Source organism: Arvicanthis niloticus, chromosome 20 (genome assembly GCF_011762505.2).
Source record: "Arvicanthis niloticus isolate mArvNil1 chromosome 20, mArvNil1.pat.X, whole genome shotgun sequence".
Lineage (NCBI taxonomy): Eukaryota > Metazoa > Chordata > Mammalia > Rodentia > Muridae > Arvicanthis > Arvicanthis niloticus.
The window spans coordinates 27,763,198-27,779,992 of NC_047677.1; the positions used below are offsets into that span (position 1 = coordinate 27,763,198).

The 16,795-nt window shown below is 50.0% G+C and overlaps 1 protein-coding gene across 6 annotated transcripts in view; it reads right to left on the reverse strand.

The window, feature by feature from the left end:
- Positions 1-1,837: 1,837 nt before the first annotated feature.
- The window catches only part of Hk1 (hexokinase 1), a 102,649-nt gene continuing 87,691 nt past the window's right edge, over positions 1,838-16,795 (reverse strand). For all 6 annotated transcript variants that reach the window (XM_076916535.1, XM_076916536.1, XM_076916534.1 and 3 more), the window contains 9 exons: positions 16,145-16,449; positions 14,566-14,714; positions 14,201-14,320; positions 11,406-11,501; positions 10,626-10,725; positions 6,154-6,337; positions 4,950-5,105; positions 4,030-4,263; positions 1,838-2,783 (listed from right to left, as the gene is read on the reverse strand). In XM_076916535.1, coding sequence (XP_076772650.1) covers positions 2,636-2,783; positions 4,030-4,263; positions 4,950-5,105; positions 6,154-6,337; positions 10,626-10,725; positions 11,406-11,501; positions 14,201-14,320; positions 14,566-14,714; positions 16,145-16,449 — 1,492 coding nt within the window. In that variant the 3' untranslated portion in view covers positions 1,838-2,635. The remainder of the gene's footprint in view (positions 2,784-4,029; positions 4,264-4,949; positions 5,106-6,153; positions 6,338-10,625; positions 10,726-11,405; positions 11,502-14,200; positions 14,321-14,565; positions 14,715-16,144; positions 16,450-16,795) is intronic.

Below are 16,795 nucleotides of genomic sequence, written 5' to 3' on the forward strand. Positions count from 1 at the left end.
TGGTGCAATACCGGAGCCCTTGGAGGTCCGGCAGGTGACCCCCTGACAGTCCCAGATATTCATAGAGAATTGCAGAAGCTGGTTGTGGTAGAGTTATTCTTTTAATCCCAGCACTCGGGAGGCAGAGGCAGGTCTGTGAGTTCAAGGCCAGCCTGGTCTACAGAGTGAATTCTAGGACAGCCAGAACTGCATAATGAGACCCTGTCTTAAAAAAAAAAAATTTTTTTTTTTTTTTTTTTTTTTTTTTTTGCAAGAATCTGGTGGCTGAGCCAGGCAAGACCCTAGACCAGTTGTTCTAGACTTGATAACCTCAGCGTGTTGTAAACTCCACCAGGAAAGGGAAAGGAAAAAGAACACACAACATACCGACCAATTACTGAGCACTGCCCAAGGGAGGGGCATCCTGAAGGGCACCTTGAAGGTATGCTCTCTCTCTGGACAGCCAGAAACTTCCTGAAGGAATGACCCAAGGGCAGAGCTCGAAAGGTGCCTCAGTTAGGGTTTTACTGTGTGAACAGACACCATGACCAAGGCCACTCTTATAAGGACAACATTTAACTGGGGCTGGCTTACAGGTTCAGAGGTTCAGTCCATTATCATCAAGGCAGGAACATGGCAGCATCCAGGCAGGCATGGTGCAGGAGGAACTGAGAGTCCTACATCTTCATCTGAAGGCTGCTAGCAGAATACTGGCTTCCAGGCAGCTAGGATGAGGGTCTTAAAGCCCACACCCACAGTGACACACCTACTCCAACAGGGCCATGCCTTCTAATAGTGCCACTCCCTGGCCTGAGCATATACAAATCACCACAAAAGGCAACTGACGGTCTTCCTCAGGGTTATGGGCTTCCAAAGAATATGAATGCCTGGCTTTGTACAATTGGCGAGTTCTGTTTCAACAACTAAATAACTAGAGGCTTTGTTTACCCAACTGCCACCGAGTCGGATGGTCACTCTAGGCTGGCCTACACTCACCTTACTGTAATGGCCTGTGCTTCTCTTCACTCCTTCAGTCCCATGGTTCTGCATGGGACTGAAGGGGGTCCTGCAGATGGCAGCGTCTCTCGGAATTTTACTGCAGCTTCCCCTGAACTGGCTTCAGGAAGTCTGCCTCCTGGGAGTATTCTGTCTGCTTGCCTGTCTGTCTGTCACACACCCACACACAGTCCATTTCCCCCTAAGCTGCCCCTCTCAGCATCTGTCAATCTCTGAGAAGAAAGGACAGGAAGGGCCTTAAAGGAACATAGGCAGGCAGGGAAAGGGAAGGCAGGCTCCCTGAAATGGTGGCTTCTAGTTCCCAGAAGACATTGCCGGGGAGAAGGCATGAAAGTAGATATCTAAAAGGAACCGAAAGGGAAAACCCCTGGACAACTCTCCAAACACTCTTGTTACAAAAGGCTGTATTGTCTTCTCACTGACCCCACCACCCCCAGAAGGTCAAGTTCACTGCTCCCCAACAAGCAAAGAGGACAGACAGTTATTTCCAGGCTGTGAGGTTGGGGCTTAGGATGTAAGCACAAGGCAGGTGCTGGACGTCAGGCCAAAGGCTACTTGCATGACATTTGAAGTTTGAACCAATTCTGGGGCCTGGAGACTTATTTTTATTGCTTCATTTCAGTTGGCATGGGCTCTCTTGTTGGCTAGGCCTGTCTGAAACTATGTAGCCAAGGAGGGTCTTGAACTCAGCCCCTGTTTCCCAAGTGCCGGGATTATAGGCACACCTGTGAAGCTTTTACGCTTTCTCCCCAACCCAGGAGTCCATAAAATCCTCCGTCTGGCTGTCACCATACGCTAAGGCCCCGCCCCAACCCCCACCCCAAGGAAACACCACTCCGACTTTTGAATCAGTACAAAGTTTACTAGACGTACAATGGCTCACTAAAGCAATGGGAGATTCCAGTGATGGTGTTGTTTTGTGGGTTGGTTCCTTCTAGCAAGATGGAAACAAGATGTTTTCCCACGGGACTGCCCACCTAAGCGCGCCCCTACCATTCCCAACCCCCACCACCACGAGACAGGACAAAATGCAAGACTTTCAATAATGTGACTAGGACAGGCTCCACGGACAGACACGGTACACAATTCAGTGGCGTCGATACATCCAGATGATGGGATGGCGGGCTGCGGCGGGTGCTGGGAGCGGAAGGGATCAGCAGTGCCATGTCTACGCTCGCCCTTCAGGCCACGCCCCTGTGGGCAGGAGTCCGGCAGTGTCTGCTGGTGATAACACACTTCACACGGAGGGGGAGGGAGGTGACTCCACGGATGGGCTTGGAAGGGCCCAGAAGACGAGTCCAAGAAGGGGGCTCTTTCCTGGCTGGACGTCTGTGGTCGACGTGGGTGCCGCTACGTTCACGCATGAGCAATGCATGGCCAGGTCGAACTTGAATCATGCAGAGTGGCGGGGCAGGGGTGAAGGGTCCAGGCGAGAGATCAGATCAACAGCACGCGCTCTGGGTGGTATTCTACATGATGCTCCGTTACTGCGGTCCCCTTCCTCCCTCTGCGGCAGAGTGGGTGCCGGGCGCTGGGTCTCCCAGCAGGGCTTGCTGGGTGGAACACTGGGGTGTGGTCGTCGGTTCTAGAGAGGAGTGCTGGAAGGGTGGCGGGCTGGGGGCTGGGAGGATCCTGGCTCTTAGGCGTTCATAGGGTCTCCTCTGAGCCGCACGCCCACAGCTGTGATGAGGGCAGCCCCCTTGCCGCTGCCATCTTCAGACAGGAGGAAGGACACGGTACACTTTGGTGACAGTTCCTTCACAGTTTGGTGCATGATTCTGGAGAAGCTGAAAAGGCGAAAGACGGGGGGGAGAAGGTCAGAGGAAGATGAGGCTCGAGGACCAGGGTTGACTGAAATTAGACGTGCTAGAGAAAGGGTGAGAATGGGCTGCAAACCCAGCTCACTCCTTTGATTACTTTGGCTGGTAGAGCGCCTGCCTAAGTGTCCTGAATCTGACTCCCAGCACTGAGGAAGCAAGGAAGATCATAAATGTAAGATGAACCCTCAGCTATATATTAAGTTTGAGGCTAGCCTGAGCTACATGACTCTGCCTCAAAAATATACAACAACAAAAAATTTTTATAAAAATTCTATCATAAAGTGGCTAGGACAGATATGTGATACTTGCTACACATAATTTCTAGTCCAGGTAGGAGCCGGAATCTATGAGGTATGGCAGTCCAGAGCAGCTTCAAACTCCCTCAGCTGCCTGGCTTATGTCGTACTGCCGGACACACGTGTGCCGGATTTTTCTTGCCTGGATGATCTGAGCGGGCAGGGAAGATTCACCCAGCCCACATAAAAGGACATATATGGAAGGAAGCTTTTGCTTTTTGCCTTCCCTCTCCCCTACTCCCATTGGCAAGTTCATCTACCCTATTGCTGAGGCATCCCTTCACTGGTATCCAAGATGACTACTTCAGGATTCCAATGGAGACTGAAGACCAGCTGAGACGTCCAGCCTCCTGGACTGAACAACTATCAGATTCTTGGCCTTTCTGTTGGGAGGCAGCCATTGTTGGACTAGCTGGGCAGAGGAATCTACTTTTAATATAGATTCATTCTATCGGGCCCCTTCCTCCATAGAAGGCTAACTAATACACAGGGCTTCTGTCCAGACATGGTCACTGTCCCTAAGACCCCAGCTTTGGAACACACCGTGGGTTCAAGTACAGGGTTTAAGACTCTGATAAAAAAGGTCTCTCCCTGCCACAGAGCCTGGGCCTATGCTACTCCTGCCAGACAACAGCTCACCTCCTTGGTTCTAAATTTCCTTTTACCAAGTACAGCTGGCCAATGCACACACTATTACACAAACATATACACACCTCGGAGGGCCACCCCATGTCAGTGTGAGCTGGCCCAGTTGAAGGCCTTCTCTGTTTTCCCAAAGTCCCTTCAAATACTAGAGCTATTCCTGGTCTCAGGCTCCTGTGCCTAAATGCCTCAGGCAGCTATGCTTCTGTGAGGAACTGTGTCAACACCCTGTAACCCCCAACCAACTCCCCGGGCAGGACGAAGCCATTACTCACTGTGGATGGAGTTTGTACAGCGTCCCGTCCACACCCACGGTTACATTCAGGTGGTCGAGGCCTCTGTTCTCTCGGATCTTTTCCACCACGGCTGCCATGCCGGCGCCACATAGCTGAGCCGCCCTCTTGGACACCACCCCACACACCATCTTGACCAGGATACTGTCGTCGCACGTGCTGTTCAGACCCAGCTGCTGAAGGATGGCCCGCACCTGAAGCAGCGCTAATCGGTCACTGTGGGAGAGGACAAGGGCCAGTGAGCTGGATGGAGTGGGCCCATAGAACCCTTGGAATAAAGGACGGGCCTGAAGCACTTGGCTTGTCTGTGAATGACATCTTGGGGATTTATTCCCCTTCTAAATAAATTAAGTTAAAAGAACACACACACACACACACACACACACACACACACACACGGAGTAATCTCTTTTTCTTTAATGCCATTTGTCACCATACCTCAGCTTAATATGCATTATTCTGTCAGCCATGATGGCCTTTGTCCCCTTGTTTAAGCATCATATGAACTACCCAAGGCTTTCCCTTCTCCCAGTAAACTGAAAGAGCTAAGATTGGCTAGCCTTTCTCAAGGACTTACGTGATATGTATTGTATACACACTGCATGTACAAAATCACCACCTTGGTCTGCATTTGAGACAAGATCTCAAATAGCCAAGGCTAGCCCCAAATTCAGTATGTAGAAGAGTTGGGCCTGTAACTCCTAACCCTCTGCCAGACAGTAGCAGAAGCAGGAAAACAAAATGTGAGAGATGCATCCAGTGGAATATTACTCAGCCCTAAAAAAGGGAAGACCCAAAGTGGATGAACCTCAAAAATACTATGCTAAGTGAAGTACTCTAAACATGAGTTTGGAGTTTGCTGAAAGGTTTGGATGGTGCCCAAAACCTCCCTCCCTACTCACCTCTCAATCTGAGAGAGAAACTTGGTCTCAAAGATGCCTCGGGTCTTGAGAGGCTCAGAGATCTGTCCCCGGAAGAGGAAGCCTTTCTTGGTGAAGTCAATCAGGATGTTGCGGACGATCTCACCCAGGTACATCCCACTGATCATCTTCTCAAACCTGAGTGGAGAAGAGGGGAGGGCACTGAGCAGGGGGACCTCTCGCCCATGGTCCAACAGTCACTCCGGACCTATGCCGCCCGTCAAGGGTATCATCTCGGTCACATGCCTGTCCTGTGCTACCCGGAGCAGGCTGACAGGGGCTAAGAAGTCCTCCACCCTCCCCACACCGATGCCTCCTGCAGTTACAGAAAGCCATGCTAGGTGGCCTTGTCTGTCATCTTTGCCTGGTCCATTCCACTCAGCTCTCAGTCACAAGCCACACTTCAGAGAGGGTCACCCCAGTCTGGCGTTCTTCCTGTTCCAGGCTCTCTCACACTTCACCCTTCTACAACAGAACACACACAGGCTCCCTCTCTCTCTCTCGTCACCACCACAGTGACTCCTGGTGAGTGGGTGTCTCACCGAGATCACAGCCTAAGACAGTCCAAGGCCCTCAGCAGTTCCAGACTAAGCAAAAATCTCAGTGGAGTCTTAAATGCGCAGAGAGAAAGTTCTTTGATTTTTGTATTCATATATTGGTGGTTTTGGTTGGTTGGTTTTTGATGGTTTTGTCATTAACAGAATTCCAATTAAACACAGCGTGGGGCAAGTCAGGGTGAGCCCGCAACATCTTCAAGATTAAACTTCAGCCAATTTATTTTCCAAAGGACATAACTTGGACCATACCGTCCTGGCTAGGCCAGTGAACAAGAACCTTATTCTTGGGAGACCGGGACAGTCACCTCATTTCTGAGTGGACACTGCCCTTTCAGAACCAATTTGTGACCTGAGTTGCAAAACTTGGAGCAGCCAGAAGGGGGCGCAAGATCTTGCAGTGAGAAGCAAGTCCTCAAAGGTAAGAGACCTTTGGGGCATGGCTAAACTCTTCCAGACCCCAAAGGGCAAACTAGGCAGAGTGTCCACTGTCACAGTCACTTCTAGGAATAGCCCTATCCCATGCCAGAAATCAAAAACCCAATTATACACCAAAGGGGATGGGTTTCTAAGCCCCTGTGCAGCCATAGACTGCAGCCAACCTCCTCACTGGCGCCCAGCAGGCTGATTACCTTTGTTTCCCAGCGTTTAGAGAATATTCGTCCACCACTTTGTCAAAGTCTGTTCTGATGTCGTCCAGACACCCGTTGTCACCAAAGGCACCCCACTCCATATTGATGCACATCTGGCCCTGGGTCCCTTCCACCATCTCCACATTCTTCATCTCTTCCATGTAGCAGGCATTACTGCCAGTCCCTAAAACACAGGTGCAGAAGTAAAGGATGAGGTGGGGGTGGGGCGGGGCAGGGTGGGACTTCACACAGGGAGGGGTTCACACCGGGGGTCTTCACACCAGGAGCTCTGATGTGCAGGGCAAGGGTTGCTTACAATTTTTAAATTAGTTGTACACACACACACACACACACACACACACACACACACACACACACGCACAAATTGGAATAACTGTACCCCTTCCCCTCCAGTCCCTCCCCCATCCTCTACCACTTTTTCCCTCTGCATGGTCCCCTCTAAACACACCCACCGAGCAGTTAGTGCTGCCTGCATGTGGTTAGGATACTGGAGCACAGGGAGGTGTTCAGGGTCCACATCTCCAGAGGAAAGGGAAAAACCGACTCTCCTTCCCCCAGCAGCCATCAGGTGCCGGTTGCTCCTCAGCCAGGGTGCGATCATGACCCTTCTCCCCCTCATCTATGCAGGGACTTTGTCAGCCTTGATCTTACACAGGCTCTTCCTGCTGTCAGAGCCTCTGATTTCATGTGTGCAACTCCCCTGTCAGGTGTGCAAAAGGCTGTTTTTCTAGACTGGCCAATCACCCCTGGCTTTTATAATCTTCTGCCCCATCTTCCACAACGATCCTTGATCCTTGGCAAGAAGGGACTGGGTTACTTGCATTCTATCAACTGAACTACATCCCCAGCCCTCACCAGTGTGTATATGTGTGAGATATATATATACATATGTATATATATGTGTGTGTGTGTATATATATGTATATATGTTTGGTTTTTGAGACAGGGTTTCTCTGTGTAGCCCTGGCTGTATTGGAATTCACTCTGTAAACCAGGCTAGCCTCGAACTCAGAAATCTGCTGCCTCTGTCTTCTGAGTGCTGGGATTAAAGGTATGCACCACCATTACTCACTCAATATCTCTCTCTCTCTCTCTCTCTCTCTCTCTCTCTCTCTCTCTCTCTCTCACATCCTCTGTCTTCCTCTCTCCCTCTTTAAAATGTACATTTGGTGTTTGCCCTATATCTGGGTAAGCAGGTTGATTCCCTGGAATTTCAGTTATAGACAGTTGTGAGCTGCCATGTGGGTTCTGGGAACTGAACTCTGGTCCTATGGAAGGGCGGCCAATGCTTATAACCACTAAGCCATCTCTCCAGCCCTATAGTTTCAGTTGTTTTATGTTGTTGTTGTTTGTTTTTGAGACAAGGTTTCTCTGTGCAGCCTCGGCTGTCCTGGAACTTGATTTGGAGACCAGGCTGGACTCGAACTCACAGAGAGATCCACCTCCCTCTGCCTCCCAAGTGCTGGGATTAAAGGCGAGGGCCACTACCATCCAGCTGGGTGAATTTCTTGAAATAGAACAAAACATTTGGTTTTCCCATTGTTTCTAGGAAAACTTACATTTAAATGGCAAATCTAAGATAAACAATAAAGAGGAATGGATCGAGTTATCTTTAAAACAAACAAACCAACCCCATGGTCTCTCTATGTAACCCTAGCTGGCCAGGTACTTACCATGTTGACTAGGCTGGCCTTGAACCTGTAGCAATCCTCAAGTGTCCAAGTCCACCTCCCATGAGGCCCAACTTTGATTAATTTACATTTTGCCTAAAGCCTAACCTGTTGGCCTCTTCAGACAGGGCTGTATTTATGTTGATACATGTTCTTACAACAAAGGAATGTATTGCTACTCCACACATGTGTGTGCGTGCGCACGTGTACACACAAACACACACACACACACACACACACACACACACACACACACACACACACACACAGAGTAGCCAGAGGACTGTCTACTTTCCTACGTTGCCCATTCACTTGCCATGACTACATCTAGTCAGCAAACTTCTGAGTGCTGGGGATACATCCCACTCTAAGCAGTGGCTCCTTGCCTTGCTGGTACCCCAGACTGTCTCTCAGTTAGGGTCACCATTGCTGTGCTGAAACACCACCACCAAAGCAACTGGGTGAAGAAAGGGTTTATTCGGCTTATGCTTTCACATCACTGTTCATCACTGAGGGAAGTTGGGACAGGAATGCAAACAAGTCAGAAACCCGGAGGTAGGAGCTGATGCAGAGGCCATGGAGGGGTGCTGCTTACTGCCTTGCTCCCCATGGCTTGCTCAGCCTGTCTTATAGAAACCAGGACCACCAGCCCAGGGATGGCTCCACCCACAATGGGCTGGACCTTCCCCCATCAATCACTAAGAAAATGCCCCTGCAGGCTTGCCTCCAGCCTGATCTTACAGGGTCTTTTTCCAGGTTGAGGTTCCCATCCTCTGATGCCTCTAGCTTGTGTCAAATTGACCTAAAACATAAAACCAAACAGCACATTGACACTATAGAATATCTGCTACTTCTAAGACAAGAGGAATTCTTCTGGATGGTGTGTGGATGCCAGGAAGCCTCTGGCTTCCAAATGCTTGACTTCCCTAGAGAGTATCTTGTTCAATATCCCCCAAGACTGGGAAGGAACACAAGTTGGTGCCCTTTTAGCCCACAAGGGACTATGGACACAAAATGGCTCAATCTTTATTCTGCGAGCCCTGCTCAGTCTGGCCACTTCCAGATGCCTCTGGCTGAAGTCTCCCTCATCTCTACAATAAAGCCCTTCTCGGGAACCATACCCTAGAGCGGCCATGTCTGACTTAGGGGTCTGCAGTGAGGCTCCCAGGGACGTTGCTACTATCAGCTGCACACGCCATAGCAAAGCCTGCAGGGATGTGAGTGGGCTTTCCCTCAATTCAAGGGTATGGCTTTCCACTCTACCCTTCCCACTGGATTGTTTCTGGTTTCTCAGTTCCCTTCTACCCAAAGTACAAAGAGGAGAGAAAAAGGAGCCCCGGAAATAGAAGATGCAAAGAAAGCCAAAACATGTAAACTGTATTCCCTGGCCATGAGAATTCTAAACAAAGAGGTCGGTTGATGGAGGCAAGAAAAAGCTGGCTGAATCCTGGCGCCAGCTCCTCTCAGAAGGTTTGAGCTCCCAGGCAGGAAGGTGAGGCCTAGCCTCTGAGAGAATATGCCCAGTCATGGTGGATTTGCAGTTTCCACCTAAGCCCATTCACAGTGAAAGGTTGGGCTGGGTGGAGGATGCTTTGCCAAAAGGAAGAAATGAATAACACCTCCGGGCGAAGCTGAATCCCTTTCAACTGGATGTGCTTCCTGATTTTCTGTTTCAACAGTTGTTTCAAGTGGCTTAATAACAAATACAAAAGCTTTTCCTGAGACCCGGAGAGCAGCCTGTGTGAGTCCCATCCCAAACCTTCAGATGCTGGAAATGTTCTTGAGGCAGGGGTGATGTTTTGAGATGTCCTAGCAGGGCTTGCAGGTATTAGTGACTGACAAAGTGTTTGGGGAGTGCAGTGCTTAACTTTAACTGTCAACTTGACACAACCTAGAATCACCTGGGAAGAGAGTCTCAATGAGGGACTGTCTGTACTGGGTAGAATGAACATCTTATGTTAGTTGAAGACCCAGCCCACTGTGGGTGGCACCATCCCCTAGGCAAGGGTCCTCCTGAACTGGTTAAGAGCAGAAGTAAATCTGTACATTTATTTCCATCTACTCTTGAGTATGGATATGTTGTGACTAGTCGTCTCAAGTTCTTGCCTATTTGTACCCTGGAACTGGCAGCTAAAATAAACCCTTTCTCCCCAGGTTGCTTCTGTTAGGCTATATTATTATATCATCAGGTGGAGGTAAGGGCCAAAATCCAAGGTTGTTCTTGGACCACCATAGGCATGATGTGGCACATGCAGGCACACTGTACACACACACACACACACACACACACACACACACACACACACACACAGAGTTTAATCCTCTTGAGGTGTAGACCTCTGACATGTTTGGAATGCAAGAAAAAACCTCCAGGGCTGGGGTCACTTAGACAGTGAATGGTGTCCAAGAGCACACTAGCCCTTCCCAGCGAGAACTTGGTCGGGAGTGGAGACGGTCTCTAGTTCCCTTTTAACCCTAGAGTCTGCAGCCTTTAGGTTCTTGCACATGGTCTGGTTCCGGGCACCCCACTCCATCTACCCAGGACACATGAGCTTTTTTGTGCCTTGTTCCTGGAGAGCTCACTGACCGACGGTTCAATCCTAATGAATGTGTGACATCCTGGGGTGTAGCCTGCCTCCACACAGAATTCTAGAGGCGGGGAGTAAAAATGGTACCCACAGATCAACCATTCCCCCATTAACGACTGAGCTGCTGGGTTTCTACAAAAGAGGAAACGCCAGCGCTCCGGTCCTGGAGAAGAGACCCTTTGATAGGACTTACCCACAATGAGTCCAATTTCACAGGTGGGTTCTTCGTAAGCACAGGTCATCATGGTGCCCACGGTGTCGTTGACCACAGCCACCACATCCAGGTCAAATTCCTTTGAAAAGAAGGAGACACGGATGCAGGGAGGGGCCAGCTGGGCCTGGCTTGAATCTTGCCAGTCCATGTTCTGGACTGCATGCTTATGGGAAGCGGGGTTGGTTTCCTGACTGTGCGCTGCAATTTGACACAGAGTACAACACTGTCTCTAAGTCTATTCCCACCAACAGGGCCATCCATGTTGGATGGATGCCTGCTCTCTGAAACCCCTGGCAGTCCCTGGCTGTATGGGCTGTCAGGAACTTTCCATCCCTAGGAGTCATGATTTTACCTCTCCTTGAGTGTACCGTCCTTTTCACACTGATTTAGTGTGTGTGCGCGCACGTGCATGTGCGTACATACACAGCACACAGCACATGTGTACAGGCCAAAGGATAAACCACAGGAGAGGATCCTCTCCCCCACCATGTGGGTCCTAGGAACCAAACTCAGGCTTGGTGGCAGGCTGCCGAGCCATCTCACCAGCCCCATATTATCCCTTAACGATACAAAACTGACAAGTGTCACTTGGATGCTGGCAGTGACTGGGGCAGGTGGCGGGGGCAGGGGCAGGGTGGGGGAGACTTCCAAATTCCATGCTTCTGTGGTGTTCCAATTCTTCACAAAAAAAAAAGCAAGCTTAATTTTTATAACATCCCCCCATGCAAGGTAAATATTATTTTAAAAATATTAAGTTACCTCTCTCCTTTTTACCGCCTCCTTCAGTAAAGTGGCTACATCTTGACCCACACAGTCAGTGGCTTTGAAACCCTTTGTCCAGGTGATCAAGATTCCCTAAAACAGGAAAGGCACCCAGAGTTTAGATAAGTAACCTTCAGGTCACTCTTCAGTCAGGAGAATGTCATACCCTACCTCCCAGGCAATAACCACAGAGGCTGTGTGTTGTGTGTTTAGATGCTGCGACAACATCACATTCAGTACAAGAAAGCATGAGTGGACTCCTGTGGGCTAGCCCCCTCCTCCCATCTTCACAGACATCTGCTTTCTAAGCCCACTTCACAGATGGAGAAATGGAGGCAGGCCCATAAGGTTGGCTGTGGACTTGTTTAAAGGAATGCAAAATTGCAGTAACACTGTTACTTTATAGGTAGACTTTAAGCTTCACAGGTCTGAAGTTATAAGATGCTGGGGAAAATGCCCTGTGTGTATGTGTGTGTGTGTGTCCCATACCTGGAATCTCAGCACTTGAGAGGCGGAAGCAAGAGATCATCTGTTAGTTTAAGACCAACCTGGGGCACATAGTTAAGTTATAGGCTAGCCTGAGCTATATAATGAGACCTTATGAAAAAAAAATCAGACCTGCAATAAACAAAAGCTGCAATATACAAGAGTTGAGGACCAGAGGTGCAGCTCAGTTAGTAGAAGGCTCGCCCAGAGTACACAGAGCCCTGGCTTTGATCCCCAGCACCGCACAAATCAGGTATGATCGTAGGCACTCAAAATCCCAATCCGTGGGAGGTAGAAGCAGGAGGATTAGAGATGATGGGCCATCCTTGGCTATACAAGGAATCTGTAACAGATTCCCAGCCTGTGCAACTTAAGGCCCAGCCTTTAAAAAAATGTTTAGAGAGACTCAACTGATGTTAGATGTGTGTGCCATGTCTATGTGTGTGCGCATCTGTCTGTGTTTGTGTGTGCTCACGTATGTGTCCCCGTGTGTTTGTGTATGTGCGCAGGTGTCCATGTTTGTGTGTGTTCATGTGTGCGCATGTGACCATGTGTGTATTCATGTGTGTCCGTGTGTGTTTGTGTGTGTGCACGTGTCTGTATTTGTGTCCATGTGTGTTCATGTGTGTGTTCGTGTGTGCGCATGTTTGTGTCTGTGTGTGTTCATGTGTGTGTCCGTGTGTGTTTGTATGTGAGCGTACATGTGTCCATGTGTCCGTGTATGTGTGTATGTGTGTATGTGTGCACTTCCCTCCTTTTGATGTTGCTTGTCTGGAATTATTTAATCCCCGTTTTATGGCTGTAGTCAACCTCCTTAGACTGGAGTTTTTCTGATGACATCACCTTACTTAGCTCTCCCCAGGCTGCCAATCAGGCCTTAAACTGTCATCCCCTCAGACCCCTCCCTGGCCATGTCTCCACTTGCACCATGCAGGGCTGCCTGCATATCTTCCAGACAGGCTGGCTCCTCCCTCAAGGATTGGGCATCACATTCTCCCTCTCTGTACACAATATGCCCACCCACGCCTGGCCCCTCCCACACAGCAGCAGAGTGCTAGTGCGTGCCTCTGACTCCAGCACTGGCATAGGAGAGAGACCCCTAAGGACAGAGATTGTAACTGGATGGAAAAAAGGAAGTAAGAGAAGGAGGATATGCCCACTCCTAAAGTGTGGAGATGAGTTTTGTTGTAGACATACGGAAAAACCAGAGAGAAGAGCCCAGGCTGAACATGGCAGGCAGACATAGACCGAGAGAGGAGAGACGGGGAGGGAGAGCAAGAGAGGGGTTGCCAACCAAAAAAGGAGCCTGGCATAACCAAAAGAACCGAGATATTTTGGGATAAGGCCTCGGGAGGGGGAGCGGAAGCCCAGCCCCCAGGAGATTCAGGGTAGGGGGTGGGCAGAGAAGTGTGGGAGGAGCCACAGGTACAAAGTGAGACTTATCCTGGGTTGAAACCTAACAGTAAACCTCCACCTGTACCCACACCTGTACTCACACCTTAGTTCCGGGGGTGGGGGAAACCCATGCCCCACCTGGGACCCTTTTCATCCCATGGATTGAGCAAGCATTCACAAAAGTTCTATCCTAACAGGGCACCATGCCAGGGCCTAGGGGCACCCAGCACCTGGCTGTACAAGCAGCCAAACGGAAAGCCAAGGGCTGAGGCTGGCAGAGTGCTTGCCTGGCATGGGCGAAGCTCTGGGTGCCACTCCAGTACACAAAAACCTGGTGCGGTCCCACACAGCCACAATGCCAACATCTAAGGAAGTAGATGCAGTGGTGTCAGAAGAGAAAGCCGTGGCTACAGAGCCAAGTTGGAAACTGGCCTAGGATAAAGGGGTAGGGGAAAAAATGGGATTGAGGAGGAAGGAAAGAAGCGAAGAGGTGGCGAGTTACTAAGAAGTGTGCAAAGTTCTAAAATGAAGGTCACTCTTTGTGCCCGGAGGCCCTAAAGGTTCTCAAAAGTCATGGCTCTGTTTTTTGTTTGTTTTGGCTTCTTGAGACAGTTTCTCTGTGTAGCCCTGGCTGTCCTAGAACTTACTCTGTAGACCAGGCTGGCTTCAAACTCAGAGATGTGCCTGCCTCTGCCTCCCAAGTGCTGGGATTAACAGTGTGCACTGCCGCCACCACCTAGTAAGATGGCCTCTTCAACAATGGCTGAGGAGTAGAGTCTTAGGGATGTTCTGGAGAGGGTGACCCAAGAGACATGTAAGGCTGTCTTAGACATCTAGGAATGCCACTGAGGTGGGAGAGAACCCTCGCCCCATGAACTCAACACTGTCAGCTCCACAGGAAAGAGACTCACGCAATCCAGGCTCGTCTGCTTGCAGGGAAATGAGAAGGTGAAGCCCAGAGGCATCCGGGGGCCTTTGATCCCCATGTAGTCCAGGAAGTCAGAGATACAGGAGACAATGTGGTCAAACAGCTTTAAGAGAAAAGGAGTGGATTGACCAGGCTGTCTTTGGTTTCACACTTTTAGCATGAAAACACAAACACACACACACACACACACACACACACACACACACACACGCCCTTTCTTTAGGAACTTCCCAGTCACTGGAGTATCACAGGCTCAAAGGGCCCGATGCTTTGGGGCCACAGGGCTACAGTGTAACGTGGCAGATACGGGTTATCTCATGACCCTCAGTGCCACTGGGCCCTCCTTACCTCGTCCCCGGTGCCCTGCATGATCTCCAGGGGAATGGAGTAGATCTTATTATGCATCTCCACCGTTCTCTTCTTCCCACTCCGGATCTTTACTAGTAGGACTCGGAAATTCGTTCCTCCAAGATCCAGGGCCAGGAAGTCACCATTCTCTGTCACATGGAAGAGCACAGAGAAAGCCTCAAGCGGCTGAGTGCATCTTGGTGGCCCGTAACCCCTAGCCCGCCCCCAGCCGGCATTACGGAGACTGCTGTGCATGGTCCCTGTGGTATATAGCGTGGTCTAGACTCTTGAGTCACAAGCTGGGCTGGCATCAGAGCGGTGGCCCCAGGAGGGCACCACTAGTCACAATTAACTTCACTGTCACTTAAAAGCCTGACAATAATATCTTCATCTTAGTGACCCTCGTATAAAATGCTTAATTTGTATCAATGTGTGAGTCTAAAAATGACCACAGCCCCACTTCCTCCTTTCCAATGTGGTGGGTGTATGGTTGTTTTTGTTGTTACTGTTACTGTTATTGTTGTTGTTGTTTTGAGACAGGGTTTCTCTGTGTAGCTGTGGCTGTCCCAGAACTCATTCTGTAGACCAAGCTGACCTCGAACTCAGAGATCCACCTGCCTCTGCCTCCTGAGTGCTGAGATTAAAGGTGTGTGCCACCATTCAGCTTGGGTATATGGTTCTGGCCACTGGGGGGAAAAAATGGAAGAACCTGCTTCTCTTCTTTTTGGATTCTGGGACCCAAAAGGAGTGGCATGGGCAAAGCTGGACCAGCTCTGGCCTTGGCCTTCAGATTCTGCTTCTATCCAGTAGTAGGGCACAGTGACCCACGGGTGGGAAATCCATGGCGAGCCACCCTGTACTGGGTGTACAGTTGGCTTCTCAGCTGACCCCCAGCAGAGATCAGCAGACCCTGGCCTGGATTAGCGAATTCACACAGCTGATCCACTGACTCGTGGGCAATAGTGAACAGTGGTTGATTTAAACCACTAAATTTGAAAAAACCTTGGTCCACTTCCGCCTCACCGAGCAGACGCTTAAGGAGTCGAAGGTGTGTTTTCTGTCCCAGACACTCATTATTCTGAGGACCCACCTAAGAATCTCTTTGGTGTCGCCATGGAATAAGCCTCAGTGAGAGGCAGGGTGCTTCTCCTACCTGCCCACTTATACCAAGCCCCAGGTCTGTCTCCCTCATGCATACCCTGACACTACTTAAAAGATGAGAACTGTGAATTCTTCTGTTGGTTCATCTCACATAGCCCAGGCTGGCCTCGAACTCACAATGTAGCTGAGGCTGGCCTCAAACTCTAGAGCCTCCTAAGTGCTCAGAGTACAGGTGTGCACTGCCATGCCAGCTTCCCATTTTCCATCTCTAATATGGTTGTACAGAGAGCACTAGCCTGGAAAGTCCCACTAGGGAAACTGAAGTGCTCTAAGCCTTCCCCCACCACACATACACATTGCACTGGGTCAGGTAAGATTCCCAACAACATCCTCAAGACAGTTCTAATATGTCTCCTACCCCTCCCTGTTGCACCCCACCACTTCCTGGACAGATGTGGGCCCCCCAACAGGCCCTCACCAGTCCCATCCGGGATGCTCCGGACAAAAGAAGGCAGCATTTTGACGGTGGCTCTGCTGTGGGTCTCTTTCTTCAGCCCCATTTCCATCTCGATTCGCAGCTTCTTCTTCACCTCCATCAGCGCCTGCTTGGTGAGGCGGAAGTGGGCCAGGGTTTCCTCAATCTGCCGGTGCTGCTCCGCCAGGCGGTAGGCTACAGCGGTCACCATGGCGGCCCCCTTGCCGCTGCCACTCTCCGAGAGGAGAAACCGGACATCGGAGTCAGGCACCAGGCGCCTCAGGGTCTTGTGGAATCGCCGGGAATACCTGAGGGGAGAAGGTGGCACTGGGTGAGCCGCAATAGCGGACCTCGCTACCTCCTGGGGACGGCTTCGAACTCTCCGGTCAGAATTCTTTGACTCCATTCTGTTACTGCTCTTTGTTTATGCAGCCTGTATGTGCATACTATAGAAACGATGCATAAAATACCAAAAAAAAAAAAAAAAAAATTCCAAAACTGCTTATAACAATAGCAACAAAAAAGGCAGGAGCTCGTCATTTTATGGTTATTACCTACAAAAAAATTCGAGGGCCTAAACCATTTTATCCATGAGGCAGGGTCACTTTTGCTAACCAGACCAACCTGAGCTTCATAGTTCTAAGCCAGCTGGAG